Source organism: Crocodylus porosus, unplaced genomic scaffold (assembly GCF_001723895.1).
Source record: "Crocodylus porosus isolate Cpor-Errol unplaced genomic scaffold, CroPor_comp1, whole genome shotgun sequence".
NCBI classification, from domain to species: Eukaryota; Metazoa; Chordata; order Crocodylia; family Crocodylidae; genus Crocodylus; species Crocodylus porosus.
In genome coordinates, this window is record NW_017728906.1 from 92,179,358 (window position 1) to 92,196,940 (window position 17,583).

The 17,583-nt window shown below is 40.8% G+C and overlaps 1 protein-coding gene across 2 annotated transcripts in view; it reads right to left on the bottom strand.

Moving 5' to 3' along the window:
- The window catches only part of CDC16 (cell division cycle 16), a 31,971-nt gene extending 14,656 nt beyond the window's left edge, over positions 1-17,315 (bottom strand). Inside the window, exons 1-10 of one of the 2 annotated variants that reach the window (XM_019529610.1) lie at positions 17,135-17,315; positions 13,172-13,226; positions 9,547-9,644; positions 8,258-8,296; positions 6,809-6,949; positions 5,564-5,723; positions 4,642-4,733; positions 3,709-3,842; positions 2,946-3,025; positions 612-661 (exon numbers count right to left, since the gene is read on the bottom strand). In XM_019529610.1, the coding sequence (XP_019385155.1) occupies positions 612-661; positions 2,946-3,025; positions 3,709-3,842; positions 4,642-4,733; positions 5,564-5,723; positions 6,809-6,949; positions 8,258-8,296; positions 9,547-9,644; positions 13,172-13,226; positions 17,135-17,182 (897 nt within the window). In that variant the 5' untranslated portion in view covers positions 17,183-17,315. Of the gene's footprint in view, positions 1-611; positions 662-2,945; positions 3,026-3,708; positions 3,843-4,641; positions 4,734-5,563; positions 5,724-6,808; positions 6,950-8,257; positions 8,297-9,546; positions 9,645-13,171; positions 13,227-17,134 lie in introns of those variants that run through there. The other variant, XM_019529611.1, reaches the window with a different exon arrangement.
- Positions 17,316-17,583: the final 268 nt, after the last annotated feature.

The following is a 17,583-nucleotide window of genomic DNA, read 5'->3' on the forward strand; positions in this document are numbered from 1 at the left end:
CAGAAAGGTGGCGTACATACAGATATGCTTTTTTCAGACGTAAACTGCTTCAGATATATGTACATCTGGAACAGTACACCTGAATGTCCTTAAATAAGTAGAAAGCAGCAAACTGCCTGCACAGTATACTTTTAAACTGTCATAATATTGATATTTATACACCACATTTCTTCAACCATCTAAAAGTAAGTTCTCACTGATGCCAAGTCTGAAAGTTTTAAAAGTTAAAGCCTTTTTGGTTAATTAATCAAAAGCACAGAAAACAATTCTAAGTAGTAAAGCATGCTTTCCCTGTACACAATCTCCAACATGAAGGAGCAGAAAGTTGACTAAGACTTTTCAAAAAGTGGCTTAAACCATATAACAAAACTCCTAAAAATGATGAAGACCCTCATCATCACAGAAGTTTAAAAGAATTAGTTAAATAATATCTGACATGACAGAAAATTCTTGAGTGCTTATATTCAGAAGCATAAAATATTCTATTTTAGATTGAATCGTTTAAATATTAGGTATTTTAAAACTAGATTTAAAACCTTGATCAATTCCTGAGGTTAAATATATTTCACATAAAGATTTTTTTTAATTTAAAAAGAAAAGTAAAAACTTACAGGATTGTTTGGGTACAAATCCACCAATTTATGAGAAAGATAGAAAAGCTCTGTAAAGGGTAGGGGGTGGGGGGAGAGAAAATTATAGTACATTAAACAAAAGGCAATTCTGAACACCATATAGTTATAAAGTATCATTACATGCATCTCACACTACGTGTTGAAAGTTAGTCTATAAACTCAGAGCTAAACATTTTACTCTTGAAACAGATACTTAAAAAAATGACCCTTTAACTTTGTATTTTAATCTATTTTTACAAAACCTAAAGCTTGAACAAGTTTGTGTGTATTCGAATACAAATTGAAAGCACTGTAGATGCATATAGATAGCATTTCTCCCAAGAGAAAGCTGCTTGCCCCAGGATCCCACAGACACACAAGTCCATTGTCCCACTTTAAGTACCTGTGAAGTAAGTGAGGTACAATGTGATAATATTTTTCCCCTAAGACAATGCTGTGTATGTCTGAAAATCAACCACAGCTCATTCAAGTTAACTGCCAGTTACCCCAGGACAGACTTGTTAGAGGGGCAGCAATGCATCTTGGAAAACCTACATGTATAAATGGCTATGCCACTTGTGCTTTTACCCAAGTTAAAATCTGGTTGAGTCATGATCACCTCAAATGAGATGTCAGTTTCCAACCTGAGTATGGGAAGAGCATAACAGACAAGGAGTTGTGCATCTCAGCTTAACCAGGTTATTAAGAAACTCCTAGCCTACCTAATATTAAAGCAAATTAGAACATAGTCAGCTGACGTATAGTATTACATTTTCAAAAAACATTGCCACATATACTTGAAATACTTTTAAAAGTTCAGCTTCTTATAAATTAACTACACTGACTTGTTTCTACTTTCAACACTGACAATGTAAGATAACTTAGTAATTCTGAGCCAGAATTCTTTAAACACTAAAATTAAGAGATCAAGGAGCTAAACATGTAACCAACGTTTCTGTATGTTGAATAAAAATAATGCTGAAGTGTTTTATCACTTAATAACTTTAATAAATAAAACCATAACTATATAGAATCATAGAAAATTAGGGTTAGAAGAGACTTCAGGAGGTCACCTAGTTCAACGCCCTCCTCAAAGCAAGACCATCCCCAGTGAGATCATCCCAGCCAAGGCTTTGTCTGCCCAGGTCTTAAAAATGTTCAACGATGGAGATTGTACAACCTTTCTGAGTAACCTGTTCCAGCACTTTACTATCAATAACACTTACAAAGTGCAACAACACTACCCCGCTTTCCCCAGGTCTTCTCCTCCCCATGGGAAGGAGTAACACCAAAACCTTCTTCTCTAAATGTAATGAAAGATCCACAGTGCAAGTCTCAGCACTGGAGTTCTTACCTCCAGTTCAAAACTTTAAATCGAGGCCTATTATAAAAATTCTGTTCACAGTACTCACTTCTTATAGAAGTGGCTCTCAACTGACCCTCAGAAAAAGTAGACTACTGGCCAAATTAAAAAAAAAAAAAAAAAAGGTTGACTCTTGCAATTAAAGAATCCGAAGTACACCAACTGCATATAACAGATACACTAGCATATGTAATGGCCTACCTGTTTGTACGAAAGTGGAATTTTCATGCTTTATTTCAGATTAATACACTGAAAGATTGAAGGCCATTTGATGTCAGGTCCTCATTCTCATTTCAGATCGTTTCCAAATACTTCCAAGCCCTTCTTGGAAAGAATCTGGAAACAAACTGTAGCTAAACTATTGATGTAACCATCATAAAAAGACTCCATGGTTAGGAACAGGATAATAATTGAAGCAGTGTTTATAACTGCAGATAGGAAGAGATAACTTATGAAACAGTCTCTGCCTGCAGGCAGTTCACTCTACAGAAAATAAATCTGATCCTCCCTGAAAAACACAATAGATCTATCCACAAATTTTGTGGTCACAAGTAGCCATTCTTAAAAATTTCCCTCTTATATTTGTCAAAAATATATTTTCTTTAATTTTTGGAAGGAAAATAAACCTACATTTACCACAGTATTCAACACACAATAGACATTAATAAAAAGTTTGGTTCCCTGTAACTTATTGGCTATATAACCCAAGAGGCAGGAAACACTGTTAAAAACACAGGAAAACCACTCATGTGATCCTTACCCAGCTCTGCAATGTTTATACTTTTTAATTTAAAGTTTAAAATATTTTTCCTTAATCTCACTTGTTTTTGTTTATTTGTGGAAAATGCTACTTTCTGCTTGACTGTTGAGAAGTCTATTCAAAAGGCACTGTCAAAATTAGCTACATGACGCTTTTAAAACTCTACATTCATTTGAGTTTTATTAAATTGTTAGTCAACAACAATTCTCACCATTTGCTTTATTCAATTCCACAAGTGTCCCTATATGCACAGGTAAACAATTTGCATGGAAGGGATCTTTTTCCATTACCCTATTGAAAACAAAACATATTATACAATAAATGGTTCATGTAACTTAACTGAATTAGAAAGAAAATAATGTTATAACAACATGTAATACTGCAAGCAATTGGCACTTGAATAAGCCAATAGTCATGTTCTAGCTACATGATGTTACTAGCATAACAACAGCTGATTTAAAACCAGATAGAATTAATTTAGCTAAACTGGTTAACAAAACACTTGGCAGATGGAATATGCAATTAGGATAGCAACCAAATATTTCTGCTGCCAAATTTAGTATACTGCCTTTACAACATTCTCAGGTCCTGCCTCTGCTGGAAGCAAGATTATATTCAATACAGCACTGTCTTTGCTGAAAGCTTATTTTATTTTACAAGACCAATATTTTGAGTACCGACCTGTAGTAAATCTAGAACTCAAGATAAAGAAGCTTTATAGAACACTATCACATTTTGTTGTATTTTGTTCAAAACAAAACATGTATTATTTTCACAGTTTCTTAACCAGCTGGGACTTTGGCATGAAACCATGAAACTTATCTCAGCTGAGATGATATTAATTTGCAAAAGATGCATTAAACAACTGAATGATAGATTTGGGTATATTTGTGATCATACAATATTTCCTACATGAGACCTGAGAAGTAGCAGAAATAAAGTCTTGAAATATCACAGTTGCTTTATGTACTTACACAGATGTAAGTTTGTAGCACATTTTGAAATCACAGTTATAATAATGTCTTTCGGCTAAGGATACTACAACATCCAGATTGTCCTGAAGGCCATCTACAGATTCTGGAATCACTGTTTCACTAGGTTTGTTATACTGAAAAAGAAGGCATTTTAACAACCATGAGAATTTGTATAGAATAATTTTTTTTTTTTTTTAATAATTACTGCTTTTAGGTTCTGTCTGAGATAATAATTCAAAGGTATTTTAATATATTTTCTGGATCTCTTAAATTCTGACTTGTGCTTAGAAGGCCTGCGCTGAGTAAAAAACTAATATTTATTAATAGTTCATTGACTCATGTCAACAAGTTTTAGACAGTGAAAGATATTTCATTACCAGTTTTTCAAGTGCAGTCTCTGAAAGAACAATGCTGAGTGACAGGGCACTTACTGACCCATGTTGGCCAATGCTGTGGTGTCAGTTCCAGCAATAGCACTTTAGACATAATATATTCTTATTGTAAAATCCCTTACATCCTTTTATACAAACAAACATCAGTGCACCAACATGATTAAAGCAATTGTTACAGCATTATTCTATATTTGGATGTTTCTCAAAAAACTGCAAGTCAGCCAAGTAGAGATTTTCATCAAACAAAACTATAAAATTTGTGAAATAAAGTCTACATGAAACTCTTTGTCTTTTTTATATTTCTATACATGAAAAGCAGTAATATAAATTAAGTAATTACTTTTAATAATTTAATGAATTAGGTCATTTAACACATGAGGTAATTAAAAGCAAAAGTAAAAATACGTTTTTTTAATTTTGATGTTTCAAAAACTCAAAACAAAACACAATCATATAAAATTAGCATTTAGGACAAGTTTTCCAATTCAAACTTATTTTTTTGCTTTTCCTTTTTTTAGTTGTTATTTATTTATTTCTTTACCTTTTTCAGTTTATTCTCAAACAGAAAATGTAGCAATTCTTGTTCTTCCATACACTGTTTACTAAGAGGTAGAGATTCGAGCAGTTCTTTTTCTGTGTAAATTAAAACAAGTACAAAAAAACCCAAACAAGTAAAAAATGCACAGGGCTCAGAAACACAAAAGTTTTGAAATGTCTGTTCCAATATGACAAGTAAAGCATCATGTTATTAATGATCATAAACAACTGCATTATGATACAGTAATTCTAAGCATGAAGGTGAATGACTGAATTCTTACTTTTTAAATTCTTCTCTACAGAACTTAACTGAGTCAAATTCAACTTGATGAAGTACTACAATCTACAGTTTTATATTGACTCTAGGGTTAAGGTTTTTCACCGAAAAAGGGGGGCACTGGATAAAACAATTATTTTTAACCCTTTTCCATATACAATGTCATAGCTGTTTTTGGCTTTTCACCGTAATCTCATAATGCTTTGTGGCTTCAAAGGACTGTGGCACTGAGCTAACAGAGAAAAAAGATGCTAAATCTAGGTAATGGGCATGGAAGTTACTGGAGAAACTAGCCACAGAGGCTGGTCTGTCTTTGCTCTTTTCAAGTCTTAATAGCTACAGAATTTTGCTGATTTTTAAGCTGTAGTGATCACCCAACATAACCCAGAGATTGCATCCCATGAGCTGAAATCTAAAGTTTAAGTGCAAATTTCAGAAAGTTAGAATATTAAAGATTCTGGTTATGTTAAATAGATAAATAATACAAATAAAACTGGGTACATGCTATTCTTTCAAAACTAGTTCAGAACTAAGATTTGCAATGCAACATTAACGCAAGATTTGTAATGCAACATTAATTTTATTCAGTACTGTGAATCTGGAGGTTTAATTTTGTTTACATCTAGAAAATAAGTATTGTTCTCCAAACCTTCTTGTGCTGTTAACATGTGGTGTGATGTTAAAAGGTCAAATGCTTCAAAGCAGTAAACATCAAGCTTCAATGCCTCTTTGTAGCTGTAGGTTGCTAGGGTTCTATTATCCAAAGCATCATAGATCTTCCCTCGCAAAAGGCATATAGAGCTCTTAATCTGGTGGAAAAGCAGGGCTGGAGGTCAGAGACTGAATCAATGTTTGCAATTGGGTTTTGAGCACAAAGCAAATGGACTCCCTGAAAAGTAAAAAGCATTTTGTATGATGCGATTTGATTTTCTAGTACTACCTTGAAATAAAAAAATGTTATTCATAAGCTAAACCAATATAAAGACTATAGCTGGTTTCTAAAAATGAGAACTAGTAAAGTATATGCTAGAAAAAAGTAGGCAGTCAGTATTTCAAACAAGGGCCTACGAAGACTGAAGAAACCACTGGCTTAATGTATTCTTTCACAACTATAAGATATCCCAGAATGACTGTGGTTGTAGGAGACTGCTTAAGTGTGAATAAGCAGAATTCAGCTGCTTGTGTTTGGATGGGGGTAGGAATATGAGTTTAGGCATATGAAACAGAATACCCAAATCAGGATGAGGGAAAAAAGAGAGATTAAGAATTGGTTCAAATATTTAAAAAAATATTTTGGGTAAGGACCAAGCACATTTTTTATGGTATAGCAAATCGTACATGTTTCAGAAACTTATGGAGTTAACAAAACAGTATTATTATAAATAAAATTGTTTTATACCTTTAACTCTGGTTAGAGCACAAGTCTGTCTAAATATGGAATCAAGCAAGAATAACTGCTATACTTTAAATACACTTCCTACCTTTCAAGTACAGATGAGGAATGGCCCCTTGAAAGCAGTACTTAAGTAATTAAAGTAATACCTCATTAAAATATTTGATTGGCAGAGGACTGCTGCTTTCTGAGCCTGCAGTGCAAGGGAACCTATGTTGTCAAATCTCAAGTCACAACTCAACAAGCCTAGAATTTAAATCTTCAGCTAACAATTCTCAGGAAACATTTGCATGGGACTGTTATTACTGGCTGGCCAAGATAATTATTCCACAGAGGCAATAACCAAGGCAACTAATAATAATACCCCCCCAATTTCAGAATCAGGTTTCTGAGGAAACACGAGTGAAGCTGATTGCAGTGCCAGTACTTTGATAAATACCTGTACTACTTAAATACTTTTTCCAACAATTAAAATAAGATAATTTAGAAAATGATACTTACAGAGGATTGTGACATCTCCCAATCGCTGCTGGAGTCTTTGAGCCCACTTTCATCTTTCATATATTTCTCAAATAGTCTTTTGTTGATTGGCTCTTCCATATCAAGAATATCAAGAGCCTGTTGATGCTCTTTTGCAGCATACTACAGGGAAAAAAAGGATTAGGTTTTAAGCATGTATAACTTAAATTAAAAGCACAAATAAATATATTATCATAAGAAAAGCATAAATGCTTTTAGTAACCTAGGACATTATTTGTATTTAGACCTTTTATTTTGGTTGTGGATTAATTTATCAACATAATCTAGTAGTCCATATGCTTGTCTGCATGTGCAATTAAGGCACAGCAATGAACTCCAACACTTATCACACTGGAGTGTATTGCTCCTGGGCATGCTGGCTGAACATGTGCTCAGGACCACAGCACACTGAGTTGGGCTGGAGCAGCCTTGGCTGACAGGGGCCTCCGGGGGTCAGCCTGTCAGCCTGGGGCTGCTCCTGCCCGGCTCAACATATTGCAGCAGGCAGCCCTCACACAGAAGCACTCTTGTGCCCCAGCCAGCCAAGTCAGCATCTACACATGCACTACTGTGCATTAAAAAAACTTTGAAGCAGGTAGTACTTGCATTTACAACTACTACCCTACTGCAGAGTTTATTAGTTTACAGAAGTTTAATAAGACTACACCTGTAGACACTGAGGTGTTTACTGCAAAGCTAATTAGGCAGTTCCACAGTAAATGTCCTGTGCAGATGCACCCCACTAGTAGTAGTAGTTTTTAAAAAAATAATTACTAGTAGACTAGTAGTTTATTAAATATTTCTATATTGTACAATCAAACAATTAAATTATATCAGAAACTGGAAATTAAACCATTCATAGGCATTTATCATACAGTTCAACACCCTCTGATTATAAAAGTCTAAAGATATTTATCTTGAAATAAACAACAAATTGCAACATGATACAAAACCCTACTGAAATACATACTGTTCAGTTTTACTTTACTCATTCTTCTACATATATATATGTAGAACTTTTGTATTTATGGCACCACTAAAACAAAACCGTCTTTGGGACACATCCTCACAAACAACCTTGTAGACTAAGGAAATTCTGATGCATGGGTAACAACCAAACTCCATACTCACAGAACTTTTAACATTTGGGCTGAACAAAGAGGTGCTGGTATTTTCTGGTCTCATTCAAAAGACCCAAACAATATGGTTCCAAAAAAAAAAAAAAAAATCTAGCTTAAAACAATGACAAAACAAAACTAGCATCAGAGAATATGAACCTACAGCTTCAGTGAATTGTTGCAAACCTCAGATTTAGACCAATACATATCCCCTCCTCTAGTCTACAACCTTCTGATGTGCAAGACGCACACTTACATTGTAAGTTTTGTTTAGTCCGATTTGTTTCTAATATTAACTAAAATATATACTTACATGACATCTTGCTGCAAGGTATCGACATGCTTCATATAACTGAGAGAGAAACAGAAGTGTAAATTATATTAAACTTAAAGAAGCTGCAAACAAATGTCCCAAATATTCAACAGCAAAAAGCTACTACTGTAGAAAAAACCCGTTTTCTAACTAAAAATCTACCTAAAGATGGTACTACCTTTGCATCATTTACTTAAATCTTTGACTCCAGATTTCTCAAGCCATCATTCTATCTCCTTGGTTTGAACTTCTCCCCCTCCATTCCTCTTTGCACACATTAGGCACTCTTTTTCCCCTTTCTATATCAACATACCAGAGATGCAATGTAGCACCTGGGTGGTAGCGATACGTGGGCAGGGCAGCCTCACTGTCTGCTCTTCTGGCAACATGGTGGTAGTTGGTCTAACACAGCCTCTTTATTTTTTCATCCCCATTTTATGTTACTGCAACATGGTTTTATATCTCACAGTATTTCCTTTCTCTCTTTTGACTTTATAGTCATACAGCATGCTGTTTAAGCCAGCTACTGGATTTAGTCTGCTCTCTTTTCTTTGCATCTTGCAGTCTGGTTAACCTTTTACTATCTCAGCAGAACCTCCCTTATCATAGTTATTAATGATCAGACCCAGCCTGTGATGCTCTTCAATATTATTTAAATCCTCTTATTCCAGAAATACTTTCTCCTTTCCAGGCCTCCATAACTGTCGCTAGCAAAGTGGGAGAAATAGAATAGCACGTCCTTTAACCAACTTCTTGCTTTCCTCATATTTGTCCCTCTCTTTCCTCTTTAGAATTCTCTCTGACTTTAGTTGGTCCTACTCTTTGCATTGTGGCTACATGAGCAAGTGGCTATATTTGTTTTTACAGACTGCATAACGCAATACAATGCAGTTATTTTCCCTTTAGACCAGTAAGAGCCAGGCCTTTTAGCAGGAGTGCCACAAATTAGCCCTGCACCCTCTTCAAGTGCTAGTTCGATCCCTTTCTCTTACCTGCTATGTTGTTCTGCATTCTGGTTTCTGCCCTGTGCTCTCTGTCTGATCTGATACTGTTTTCTGTTCCTTACCCTATCTGGCACTGTGCTACCTGTCCCCTCCCAATCTGCTGTGCACCACAGAGGCTGCCCGTGTCACTTGTGGCACCCATGCTGCAGGTTGGCCACTCTTCTTTAGACCGTAAGATCTAAGGGGGGCAAAAAAAACCCCTATAGTATATTTAGCACAGATCAACTGCTTAGCAGATGTTTTGTTTTAAAACAGAAGTCATACTTCTTGCCTGAAATTACTTGCCTTATCCAACTTGCGTGATCGCAGGGCATGTGCTGCCCTATGATATTGTGCTGTCAAGTAAAGACACTGGGCCAGCCAATAGATGTCCTGAGGTTCCTCTTTACAAAAATATAAGATTTATATTATTATACATAATATATTATATTACATTTAACACAATTCTAAACCACTTTATTATAAATATCAGAACTTTTGAAAGGCACATATATTTTCAGGTTATTAGAAAAAGTTATTATCCTATTTTTCCTTATACTAATCATCTCTAGAATTAGAAATTAATAATTAAACCTTCACTTCATGATAATTAAAAATGCACCCTAGGGTACATGTCTGAAATAAGAAGAGATTGAAGTTCACCCTCCAGGACTCCAGCAAAAGCAATAACTGTCAAGTAAGAATGTAAACAATCTACCATCAGTTTGCGTATCATAATAGAATGGGAATATAATTAATAAAGAGAAGAAAAACAGCATGCACAACTGTTATAAGTAGATCCTGTCCCTGAATGAGGCCACAGAAGAAAACACAGGAGTCATCTATTCCTTCTTCCCTTCCCCCCACTTAAAACTTCTGTGGAATCAAGTGCTTCTTAAATAAAACAATTTTTTCCAAATTATAGATATATACTAGTAGGCTCAGATCCTTTAAAAACTTATGTATATGTTATACTGTATGTACCATTAGTAATTCAAGCTTCTGCAGGATTTATATGAAGTCATTTTAAGATAGATGCAGATAAAGAACTGAAAAGAAATATTTGGAAAAAAGATCCAATTAATCTGGGTGACACGCAACCTGTGTTAAGTCATGATATACTGGGAGAGTCTTCAGAATTGTCACCACTTTACTATTCTTCAAAATAAAGAAAATATAGCAATGCTGGTTCTATATATGTAAAACAGACTAAGCACTAGGAAGCCACTGTAGGAAACAATTTTACACTGAAAAGGGAACGGATAAAACACATTATTGTAGGCAGTCCTTGGACTTACGATACAATTAGTTCCTGAAAACCACATCTGAAGTCAAAACATAACTCAGAACTGATTTTCCCTGAAACAATGTTGTAAACGGGGGATTGGTTCCTGAACCAAGGCCCAATACCCTATTTTCATCAAAAATAACCCAGGATTTTGTATTCAATTATAGATGAGTAATATAGTTCCATAATGTATTTATATTGTAAATAGCAATCGTATTGATTTGGAAGGACTTCTTTGAGATGACTTTACTGGACTTTTTGAAGGGCTCTTGGCTGCAGTGCTCCATCTCTCAGCTGCCTTCCACCCACTCCACCGGTCTGGCACAGGCAGCCGAGTGTGTGAAAGGCAGACAGGAGCTAGGGAAGGAGCTGCCTGGCTAAAGCTTCCTCCCAGCCTGGAGCAGCACAACAGAACAGGAAGGGGAGCTGAGCAGCAGCCAGGCGGCTGCAGCTGCACTAGGAACAGCCTGGCAGGTGGGAGCGTGGCACGGGCTGCCCCAGGTGGGAGGGGGCAGGGCTTGGCCCTGGGTGAGCTCTGCTGTGCACGCCCTCTGCTCCCTCCTCCACCCAGCCCATGACAATTCATCAAAACTCCTTATGTTGCCCCTGGGCCCATAAAATTGCCCACCCCTGCTTATGGGTCCTGTGCTGTCTGGCCAGTGTGCAAGGCCATTAATGCTCTCTTTCCCAGTCCTGCACTACGTTTCCTCCCTCCCCCTGCAGCTACCCACTGGTGCCTACAGCTGCTTCTTTGAGGGCTGCCATCACTGCTGCCTTCCCACATGCCCCAGCAGCATGCTCTAGCAGGCTGGCAGACATGTAGACAGAGATGTGATATGTAGCCCAGCTCTTGGCCTTCACCCTCACAAAATCCAGAGGTCAGTGGGTGTGGCTGCAGCAATGGTTGCTGGTGTGTGAGACGCTACAGGATCAGTCTCAGCAGCAAGTGCTTCCCTTGCCTGCTCAGGTACAGATGGTGGGGAGCAGGGACGAGGCAGACAGTGCAAATAGCAGAACACAGGAGGGTTAGGCCCTGCCCCCCACCACTCTTAACTAATACCAGCTAGATCAATTAAATCCTAGCTGAATTTAAGTTCTTACTCAGCAATTCTAAGCTGGGGTCCTGCAAAATTCAGAAAAGTGAAGAAGTACTTCAAAAAGATTGGCTAAAAAGATTGAGCACTGTAAGTTAAGTAGTATATTTTCAGGTCAGGAATCAAATGTGTAATCCTTCTTATGTTCTGCATGTATGATTATGTTTATGTTCTATAATGGTAACTTTGTATATTCTGTATCTGTATAGCCTCATTTGTATAAAGGTTTTGTGGGCTATTCATGCCCGTTTCACTTCTTGTGGGCTTAGTTTATACTGTCTGAGGGTAGGTAAAAGTGTGCACCAGTAAAGGGCAGCTGGATCAGATCGTGTCCACCAGCCCTCCCTTCCAGATGTATGAAGTTTGTAGGCACAGAACCATTGTTAATACAAAGCTATACAAAGGTCAAACCACACTGTGAGCTGTGCAGAGATCTCCAATGGAGTGGCCTTCAGTTTTAGTACAAAGTTGTGTGTGTAAGGAAAGAAGAGATCCAGACAGGAGTCATTCCTGGGATGGCCTTGTGGTTCACCAGCTCCTCAAAGTAAAAGTGTTTCTGTGCACAGGACCTTATAGTGAAAGCCTGACATTCACAGTAGTTAAAACTGAAGGTCAAGGCTGAGAAGTACTTGGGTTTGCATAACTTGAAGGGGACTAGCAGTAGCCACCCCAGTGATGTGGAGCAGCAGTAACACCTGGAGGCAGCAGTCAGCACAGCACTCCCTAGCAGCAATCTCTACCAATGCACCCCAGTGGCCAGAGCAGTGGACCCCAGCCTTGCACCCTAGCAGCATCCCCAGCATCAGTGGCAGTAAATCCAAAGCAGGTCTTCCTCCTGAGTACTTGCTATTTTGGCTGGTGTATGTGGTAAAGCCCCAAGAGCAGAGCAGCAACCCCTGGCAGGGAAGAGCAGCAAGGTTTCTGAGGTGAACCTTCCTACCAAGCATTTGCTACTTTCGCCACCACAGCTGGTAGAGGCCCTGGATGGCACCCTTAGGGGAGTCTCCCTTCCCATCTGTCTGGACTAGGTGGGAGCTCCCTGAATTGGTCTGCTGGTAACTGTGACCTCTGTAGAGTTTTAGTTACTATTATAATAGTTATGGTTTTGATTAAGATGCCCATTTGCTCCCCTTCTCCCCCTTGCAATAAAGCCTAGTTTAATTTAACATTTGCTTGTGAGGGAGGAAGCCTGTTCACATCAGAACACCTCATTAACATTTATTTTCCCAGGTTTCTGTGTGGGGGATTGAGCTAAATTTAAAAAACTGATCTTTACCCCTAAATTTGAACCCAGATCTTGTTACTGCTGCCCAGTACCTGGCAAAAGGGTTATGCATGAATGAAGAATGGATTATATTCACTTGATTTTTAAGATGGAATCATTGATGCACTAGTTGAATAGGCAGAATTATAAAGAAATTCACAGAAGAGCATTACACAAAAAAGCCTACAAATATACAAGTCCCTGAAAAATAAATGAATAGGAAGAAGTCTGAATGAAGTTAAGATTTTAAATTATATGAACTCTGACATAAAAAGGATTACTTACCATGAGATAGTGAAGCAACTTTGTCTGCCCAAAATAGGGCACTTTGATACTGTTGCTGTAGAAGAATGTTAAAAGTGTTTAGATTAGTTTAAAATATATTTGGGATATTCTACAATTACCAACAGTAACTACATCACCACCAAAATCTTCACAAATGGCTATGAAGGCTAGTTTTTGTATTTTTTACGCTAAATTAACTGATGACCAAATAATTCACAGCCGCTAACATGTTTACAAAGACCAAATTATGCACTTCGCAAACACCTGCAATTTACCCAAGGCTTGAAAGAAGGGGCCTTGAATCTTAGGAATAAGGGACACAGAAGATATAAAAGTATTATTTATTTATATAACATCTTGCAGTTGACTAAAATACTATTTGTGACAAATGGAAATCTTTCAGATTGTGGTAAAAACAGCTTTTGTTGCTGTCACCTTATTTTTTATTTTCTTTTTGATCAAAGGGTCATGTATCTTTGACCAAAACATTTCCTCCGCTCAAGCTTTTGTGCAGTACATGTGGTTTGCTGTTTCTTCTGGGATAAAAAGCAACCGTATGAAACCTGCATAAATAAAGCCTAAAAGGGCATTATGAAACTAGAAGAGCACTGTATAAACAGGAAGTGTAGTCATTTCTCTGTAGCACCACCTACCATTACATCCCACTAAAAGGTTGCTGTTTTTATTGCTTTTAACACCACCAAACCCTTCAAGTTCAGACAGTTATTATCCATGCTGCCTGCTTGCCTCAGGCTCTCACTATTTAGAGTGGTCCTCAACCTTTTATAGTCAGGTGACCCCTCCAATTTTTTTCTTAATTTCACGTCCCCCTCCTATAGTTGAGAACCAGTGTTGTGCTGCTTCAGCTTAACTTAATGGTTCTCAACCGGGGTGATAACCATAATGCAGGCAGGAGTATGCAGTATGTGATAAGCCTAAAGCAGGCAGGAGCTGAGGCCTAAGGAATTTGATGCTCTGGGCAAAACTCCCCCGTGCCCCTGGGGATGGGGGTGAAAAAGGAGGGTGGTTGTACCTGCCATGAGTGCCCCCATACCTAGCTTCTCTGGTCAGACAGTACACCCGGCTGCTCCCACCCAGCCTAATCTCCCTCAGTGGGCAGAGCCAAGGGCTGTGGCCAGGTTGCAGCATGCTCTTGCCACATCTCTTCCTGGGCTGACCCTGGATGCTTTGCTTGGAAATAGAGGGGTGTGGGGCAGTCCCACCAGCCTGGTGTGCCTGTTCTGGAAGGAGTGCATGAGCCAGACAGGGAAGGGCTGTGAGAAGAGCACAGGTTTGGGTCACAGCTGCTCCTCAGTCTGGCTGTAGAGGAGATGCATGGGGCAGCTCCACCTGGCCATGGCAGCACCCAACAAAGGGACTCACAGAATTAGGGGTACACTGACAGAGATTTTGGGAGCCAATACCAATGGCCGATATTTAAGGAGGCATATTGGCCAATACCGATCTGATTTCCGATACAGCTGCATGCAGCTGGTAAGTCTGTTGTAATGGAAGGGGAGTGGGGAGGGAAGGGGAGTGAGGGCAGAGACAGATCAAGGTCCCCCCTCAGTGAAGGAGGGAGGGAGCAGGTGCAGGCACTACACAGCCAGGGTGAGGCAGCACGTGGGACAGAGCCACAGCTCGCTGGGGTGGGGGAAATGAGGGGAAGGGTGCCCCTGGATCTGCATGGGTCAGGGCAGGCAAGCGGCAGCTGCGGGCTGAGCCAGGCTCTTCTCAGTGGGTGCTGGGTTCAGGGTGGGTGGCAGTGGCACTGGGAGAGGGCTGCACTTACACCAGATTTTGCTGTAGTATCACCATAGCACTGATCCCAGTGCTGCTGTCAACCCTGCACACCCCTTTCAACCCCCCACCTCCACCCACACACTGGGAAGAGCTGGGGCTGTGCCAGGCAGGCAGGCAGGTGGTACTGGGAGTGGCACGCCGAGGTATTTTAGTTCAAAATGGCACCGCTGCCATTTTCTGCACATTTACATGCATTTCACCACTTATACAACTGCTTGCAGTGCAGCACAGTGCACCTCAGTTTCATGCAAAGCAATGCAATGCATCTCTGGTGCACTGGATCACAAAACTGTACGTGTATAAATACCCATACAGAAGCAAGTCCAGAAGGTACCTCTGCAGGCCATCTAGTCTACCCCCTGCCTGAGGCAGGATCATCACTATCCAAATCCACTGTCTTATCTCTAGTCAACCCTGATACAACATAAAATACAACCACCATACCAACCACAGGCAAAGCAGGGAGACGACAACCACCAACATCCAGCTGCTATAACTGGCTGTTAACATATGCTCAAGAGATCCCAGGGGGAGAGCGGCATGCCAATTAAAGAGGAAGGCAACCCCCCCCACTCCTAATGTGTACTAATCTGGGCGTGGGGCAAAATTCCTTGCTAACCTGAAATATGGACAGTAATCTTACAAAGAGGTTCAGTTATAGTTTCTGTGGGATAGCTCGGATGGGGATGATCCTGCCTCAGGCAGGGGGTCATACTAGATGGTCTCTGGAGGTCCCTTCTAGCCTTGCTTCTCTCCAATTTCTACGAGACATGCACATGCCTACCCCAAGTGCGCCAGGTTGCAGCCTCTCTTCTGCCTCTTCCTGAACCTACTGTTGAGGTCTGGCTGCACTTTTCCCCACACCTTTACTGTTATGCGCTCCCCATCCCGTATGTGGCCTCACCAAGTCCTGAAACCTCTTAATCAACCTCCTCCTGGCTCTTACCAAGCTGGCTACCTATAAACCCAGGAAGAAGCCTCTGGCTGGAAAGAACCTGGGTGAATGAGGCTGTTGTCCTGTAACTCCTCCACTCACCTCTCTCAGCAAAGTTTCACTCTCCACAGTAGGGATGTGAAATGTTAAATGTTTAAATAATAAGTATATTTATACCAGTAACACATTACCAGTTAATGTAAGGGAAGCAGTACAGTGTCTCTAGAACAGGAAAACAGCAAGGCAGGCAGGAAGGAGCAAGAAGGGAAGAGGGAGGGACAAGGGGGGGGACTAGTACCCATAACCTAAGAGGAAAACAAGGGATGGCCTAATGACTCAATTATGAGGTTCCCAATCTGTGGCATTTGTGTACCACCAGTGGTTCCCAGACAATCTGTCAGTGGTACACATTAACAGATTTATTTTTTATTTTATAAAATTTGCTGGTGGCACTTAAAGTTGTATCAGTTTAAATTGGTGGTGCTCAATCTGTCAAAGTTTGGGAACCACATTAAGCAGTTAGCTGCTCCTTCCCAGTGTTTGCCTTCTGCTGCTGCCCACCGCCGCCTCCTCCCACCTCACAGGCCCAGGGGAGACCCCCACCACCTCCATCTCCCCCTCGCCCTCCATCCCACGAACAAAGGCCCTGGGGAAGCAGCTCCTAGCAGCAGCCCTGTCCCAGCTGCTATGTTATCAGTTAATCATTTAAACGTTATCATTAGAAGAGGATAAATGGACACATTTTTAAATGATATCCCCATCCCTAGTCCACAAGCTCCCTCAACTCCTTCAGGGGCTAGCAGGTGCTGGCCAGCATCTCCTTCGGGATCCCTTATTTTGACCTTGCGACCTCACTCCCTTCCCTGTTCCTGGTTTTGTTTGTCCCAAGAAATTCATGGTTCCTTCCTCAGTCCCCACTTGTTTAAGGGCAGGTTATACATGTTCTTGGTGGGCCTGTGCCCACAATCCCTAAAAGGAGCAAATCAGAGGGCTGACCACAAGCAAAGGGGCCAGCCCCTCCAACCAGGACCCTCCAGCCTCAAGTCCCAGCTGGAGCAGCGGTGTCCCTGTCCCTGTCCCTGTCCCTGTCCGCGACAGATTTGCATCTCGAGGCTTAAAAACCACCTGACATAGGGAGCAGCAGGAAAGAATTTCCCCGCCCCTCCCCAGGCTGCACCCAGCAGAGCACATGCCCAGGGCCAGGTACCCCGTCCCCCAGCGCGCACCTGGTCGATGTACTGCCGCACGCGCCGCCGCAGGTGCTCCAGGTTCATCCTCCCGCGCGCCGCAGGGGAGCGCGAGGTCTCGCGAGAGGGGAGGGGGATACACGCAGGGTAACGGCGTCCCCCCCCGATCCAGCTCCGCGGCAGCAGCGGCCACGTCTCCCGCCGCGTGCCCCGCGCTGGCGTTACCGTGCCCCACCGCACCCCTTCCCCCGGAACTTGCGGCGCTAGGAGAATGGTTCCGGGCGGTTCCAGGGCCCGGGGGCGGGGCGCAGAGCTGGCCCCGCCTCCCCCCGGCGCGCGGGGCGGGGCGGGCTAGGTGCGCGCGGCCGGTGCACGTACAAACTAGGGGCAGGCTGTTTGACTTTGGGGCAGATGTTGAGGGGTGTGTGCCGCTGCCTCACTGAACGCCTGCCTCTAGACTTTTGGATTGATATCATGCATCATTTGCC